The 5,686-nt window shown below is 44.6% G+C and overlaps 1 protein-coding gene and 1 long non-coding RNA gene across 3 annotated transcripts; one reads left to right on the forward strand and one right to left on the reverse strand.

The window, feature by feature from the left end:
- Window positions 1-348: 348 nt before the first annotated feature.
- On the forward strand, window positions 349-1,755 carry hspb3 (heat shock protein, alpha-crystallin-related, b3). Its single transcript, XM_031816604.1, has 2 exons — window positions 349-454; window positions 859-1,755. The coding sequence occupies exons 1-2, from the start codon at window positions 436-438 to the stop codon at window positions 1,425-1,427; spliced, it is 588 nt and encodes a 195-aa protein (XP_031672464.1). The 5' UTR covers window positions 349-435; the 3' UTR covers window positions 1,428-1,755.
- A 1,731-nt stretch (window positions 1,756-3,486) lies between these two features.
- Window positions 3,487-5,666, reverse strand: LOC109871321 (uncharacterized). 2 transcript variants are annotated; one of them, XR_004207749.1, is made up of 4 exons: window positions 5,436-5,666; window positions 4,387-4,448; window positions 3,974-4,189; window positions 3,487-3,576 (listed from the first exon to the last, which is right to left on the reverse strand). It is a non-coding gene; the product is annotated as an uncharacterized LOC109871321 (long non-coding RNA). The 2 variants fall into 2 exon arrangements; XR_002252278.2 differs by having other exon boundaries at window positions 3,497-4,189.
- Window positions 5,667-5,686: the final 20 nt, after the last annotated feature.

Consider the following 5,686-nt stretch of genomic DNA (forward strand, 5'->3'; position numbering starts at 1 on the left):
CCACCACCCCCCAGAAACCACCACCCCCCAGAAACCACCACCCCCCAGAAACCACCACCCCCAGAAACCACCACCCCCCAGAAACCACCACCCCCCAGAAACCACCACCCCCCAGAAATCACCACCCCCCAGAAACCACCACCCCCCAGAAACTACCACCCACCAGAATAACACGCTGTCCTTAATATAGACATAGTTTGCCATGATTTCAGCTAACTGTTCGTCAGGCTCACTCCTCTGCCACAGCAACATGGGAGTCTGATAGAGCACCTATCACACGCTGTCCTAAATATAGGCCATGTCCTGTCTTGATTTCATCTGACCGACTGTCAAACTCAGTGACTCAGTGCCACAGCAATATACAAGAGGTTTTCAGACTGAGAGACTGCAAGCGACACGATCACAGACCCGTCAATCGCAATCCTCTGCTTTGCCATGGCGATAAAAGAAAAAAGTATTTCTGACTGATTAGCAATGGGGTTTAACAATAGAAAAGTGTTTCTAACTGATTAGCACTGGGGTTTAACAATAGAAAAGTGTTTCTGACTGATTAGCACTGGGGTTTAACAATAGAAAAGTGTTTCTGACTGATTAGCACTGGGGTTTAACAATAGAAAAGTGTTTCTGACTGATTAGCACTGGGGTTTAACAATAGAAAAGTGTTTCTGACTGATTAGCACTGGGGTTTAACAATAGAAAAGTGTTTCTGAATGACTATTGACTGGCTGGATATCTTCTCATTCCGTTTGCTCAGTTGTTCATGCACCTTGGTTTGAAAGAGAAGTAGCGACTGCAGTTTCTTTTCATTCCTTGATTTTATTTGTGCGACTGTGAAGCTCACTCCTCTCTGCCACACAGCAGCAACACAAGAGGCTTTCTGGGACATGGATTGGGAGGAAGGCAGAACCATGGAGGGACTGTGTATAACCCACTGGGTGAACAGCCCAGTCCGCCACCAGGCCCTGTTCCAAGGAAGGGACTTGGACGACTGTGTGGAGGACCATGACCTGTTCGCCCTGCCCGGGCCTGCCTTCCCCGACCCTGGGGTAGTGAGGCCCGACCCTGAGGTAGTGAGGCCCGACCCAGGGGTAGTGAAGCTAGAAGGGGTCTGCGACGGTACTACCACAACCCAACCCCAGCGGACTGAGCCTGTTTTCCAGGTGCTTCTGGACGTGTCCCAGTTCAGACCTGAGGATATCATGATTCAGGTGTTTGAAGGATGGCTCTTGATCAAGGCTCAGCATGGAGCCAGAATGGATGAACATGGGTTTGTTACCCGAAGCTTCACCCGCCAGGACCCACTGCCTGAGAAACTACAGCAGGCGGGGGGTCTGAGGGCTCTGCTATGTCATGATGGGATACTGGTGGTGGAATCCAAACAGAGAACACCTGTTAGGATACAACACAGTGAGGAGGACCCCTATTGATTATTGACTGTATGAATAAATATGAATATGTATATTTAATTTGGTAAATGGACAGAGGGAAGTTCCTCTCCAGTCATTGAAAACGTATGATATCTATGACATAAATGGGAATGCTAAGCATGAGGCTTTCAGCATCAGTGACGATATTCTTTTTTACAGTACAAATTTTATGAGATTGTTTAGAAATTGTTCACTGTTGAAAGAAGAGACTTAAAAAATGTGATAGAACAATAAATATTGTTATCAGATGTTATCGGTCTAAGGCACTGCATCGCTAGAGGTGTCACTACAGACCCCGGTTCGATCCCGGGCTGTATCACAACTGGTCGGGGGGGGGGGGGGGGGAGCTTTACAAGTAGGCTGTCATTGTAAATAAGAATTTGTTCTTAACTGACTTGCCTAATTAAATTAAGGTTAAATAAAAACAATTTAAAAAAAAAAATGTTACATTGTTACAGATTGTTACAGATTGTTACAGATTGTTACAGATTGTTACAGATTGTTACAGATTGTTTACACCCATGTTACATTCTGATAAAAGAAAAAGGAGATGTAGAAACTATTATAAATACAATAGGATTCCGATACCATCTAGAATCAATCAAATCACACCACTCAACTAAAGGGGCCAGTGTTTGATTGGTGTGGCCCATTAGATTGTTCATCTCCCTAGCTGCACCTATTGGGGGGTGATAAGTGCCAGAATTAAGCCTTGTGAAGCTACTGATACCTTTCACAAAGTCACCTAAACGTCTTCCAAGCGCCATAAAATACCGCCATGAATTAACATGGACTGTCAATGGAGACAAGTTTTTTTTCCAAGGCATCAAACTTGCTGACGCGTTCACGTCACGTTTATGTCACGTGACACATACACGTCATGTAGACATAGTTTTCACGTCATGCAACGTGACACAGACACGTCACGTGTCAGTTTGCTGGTAAATTTATTAGGAACGATCTTACCATGAACACCATTCAAACGTGACGTTTGTACAAATGCACATGATTTTGTTAACAAAAATTAAATGATTGCCAGAGTAATCTAATCAATTTCATTTGTCGATTTAGCTCAAATAGGCAACTCAATACAAAAATTATTAGGCTAGTTGATATCGCAGCCAGCCACCATCGCTGTGTAGATACGCCTATTTCTCACGTCAATACACACCTATAGGGGGTGATAAGTGCCAGAATTAAGCCTCGTGAAGCTACTGATACCTTTCACAAAGTCACCTAACGTCTTCCTAGCCTCATAAAATACCTCCATGAATTAACATGGACTGTCAATGGAGACAAGGTCTTCTTTGTTGGAGGTAGTCCTATTCAGAAATAAGAGGTAGTTATCTAGTGGAGCATTCAAAATACCTCGGAACTCTGCAATCTCTGACTTCCGACTTCAGTGCGTTCAAAACAACTTGGAACTTAGGGGAAAAAACGAGCTCAGACTGGGATTATTTGTTGTTTTGACCGGTCATCCTACTCGAAATTCCAATTCAGAAACTCTGGCATCTTTCTCTGACCTGAAAATCACTGATGGTCATGATATGACCAAAAAGTCCCCCGTCCCCCGTCCCCCGTCCCTGCCCCGAGTTCCCAGTTTACCAGACATAATCACTGTCATCACTTGATCCTTAGGCTTTACATTTCTATGGAGATGTCTTATGTTTAAAAGCAGAGGTCGAATTGAGGGGGTATGTGAGGATATAGGCCTAACCCTTGTTGAGACAGGCAAAAAGCATATGCTACCCCTTGTTTGTTTAGTCTTAGAAAAAAATAAGTCCATATTATATAAAGCGATCTAGGCTATAATAATGATTAACTCCAGGATTATTTCCGAATAGTCTACTAGCCTATCAAAAATATTGTTTGGTTTTTTTAAAGGCTCCGCAATGTAGAATATTAGTGGTACACAAAAGACCAAAAAGATAGAGTCGGTGTTGGGGCGGCAGGGTAGCCTAGTGGTTAGAGCGTTGGACTAGTAACCGGAAGGTTGGAAGTTCATACCCCCGAGCTGACAAGGTAAAAAAATACAGGGGGTGGTCCACCCAGGCCTTACCTAGTGTGCATAGACAGTGAATATACTACGGGTTATGTATGCCCGCGGGCCTCTTGCCTAAGGACTTCCTAGGTGCCTTCTCCTTCCCCCCTGGGAACAAATGAAACAGAATATTAAACAATTTCAAACATACTGAGAAACAAATTACTTCAAATAAGCTCTATCTGACAGAGCAACAAACTAACACAGAACATACCAAAGCTGTTCTCAGCAACAACTAACACAGTAAATAACCCACAGCCATCAGCCTCCTCTCTCAGCAATCATCTCTCTATATCACAATCAATCTTTCTCTCAGCAATTGATATCCCTCTTGAACAGAACACTGGCTTTATTATAGCTTCAGAAGGCATTGGTAATCAGCTGCTTGAGGGGATTTCAGGAAGCCATCCTGAAGCACACACCTAACACAGAAATGGGGAACGTAACATTGACAAACAATAGCCTGTCTAGGAATCTTGACTTTTCCACACGTCAAATTTGTTACCAAATAGGCTAAATGAACCACTAGGTCCTGGAGAACAGGAAATGGAGGACATCAGGTGGTTCTGGGTGTTGGGCAGAACCCCTAGGTCATGGAGAACAGGAAATGGAGGACATCAGGTGGGTCTGGGTGTTGGGCCGAACCCCTAGTTCCTGGAGAACAGGTAATGGAGGACATCAGGTGGATCCACATCTGGGTGTTGGGCAGAACCACTAGGTCCTGGAGAACGGGAGCAGAGTTAAAGGGAACCAGGGTAGGAGACAGAGACGTAAACAAGCAAACACACAGGTTACAGGTTTATCAGGTAAAAAATACAGTTACTGAATGATTGAATTTAAAAAAATGTTTGATCAGACTATAATCAGACAATAATGTTAATGGCGGACAGAAAAGAAAGGACAGAAAAGAAAGGAAACCTGTCAGTGGGTTTGATGAGGGAGGTGATGAGGGAGGTGATGAGGGAGGTAAGGGATGGTCCCTGAAAAAGATCAGAGAGGTGAGTTGGGAGAGAAACTCCAAGGTGATGTCATACACCTTAACAGTACCTACCTGGAAATGGCGATTACTTAAAAAAGAAAATGTTTGAACCTTTATTAAAAGTATTTGTTTTAATGACGGCCTACCGGGGAACAATTAATTGCCTTGTTCAGGAGAATATTACATATTGTTTTGCCTTGTCAGCTCAGGGATTCGATCCAGCAACTTTTTGCTTACGGTCCCAACTCTCTAACCACTAGGCTACCTGCCTCCTCTACACTCTAACCACTAGGCTACCCTGCCTCCTCTACACTCTAACCACTAGGCTACTTGCCGCCTCTACACTCTAACCACTAGTCTACCTGCCTCCTCTACACTCTAACCACTAGGCTACCTGCCTCCTCTACACTCTAACCACTAGGCTACCTGCCGCCTCTACACTCTAACCACTAGGCTACCTGTCTCCTCTACACTCTACCCACTAGGCTACCTGTCTCCTCTACACTCTACCCACTAGGCTACCTGTCTCCTCTACACTCTACCCACTAGGCTACCTGTCTCCTCTACACTCTAACCACTAGGCTACCTGTCTCCTCTACACTCTAACCACTAGGCTACCTGTCTCCTCTACACTCTAACCACTAGGCTACCTGCCTCCTCTACACTCTAACCACTAGTCTACCTGCCTCCTCTACACTCTAACCACTAGTCTACCTGCCTCCTCTACACTCTAACCACTAGTCTACCTGCCTCCTCTACACTCTAACCACTAGGCTACCTGTCTCCTCGACACTCTAACCACTAGGATACCTGCCGCCTCTACACTCTAACCACTAGGCTACCTGCCTCCTCTACACTCTAACCACTAGGCTACCTGCCACCCCTGGTTACTTAACGTGACCCAGCGCTTGGCCTTGAGATGGACAATTTGGCGATACCGCCCACCACGAGGAGGCAAATAGTTATAATGTGAGATTTTAATATTCACCTTAATGGATGGTGACCCCAGCTAGGAGAGAAAGAGCACCAAGGTTTCCCAGGTCTCGTCTTCTATTCGTCCTTCTTCCAAGTTATTAGCCCGGATGTTCAAAGCACCTGGTCTTGATTCTCCTCCGGTGGCTCTCATTCTGTTTCTCCTGTGCCTTGTTCATGTTCAGTCTCACCTTGATTGACAATAGAAATAAATGCAATTATATTTTATGTTATCACAAATACATCTCTATATATATATATTTTTTT

This window comes from Oncorhynchus kisutch, linkage group LG3 (genome assembly GCF_002021735.2).
Source record: "Oncorhynchus kisutch isolate 150728-3 linkage group LG3, Okis_V2, whole genome shotgun sequence".
Classification (NCBI taxonomy): domain Eukaryota; kingdom Metazoa; phylum Chordata; class Actinopteri; order Salmoniformes; family Salmonidae; genus Oncorhynchus; species Oncorhynchus kisutch.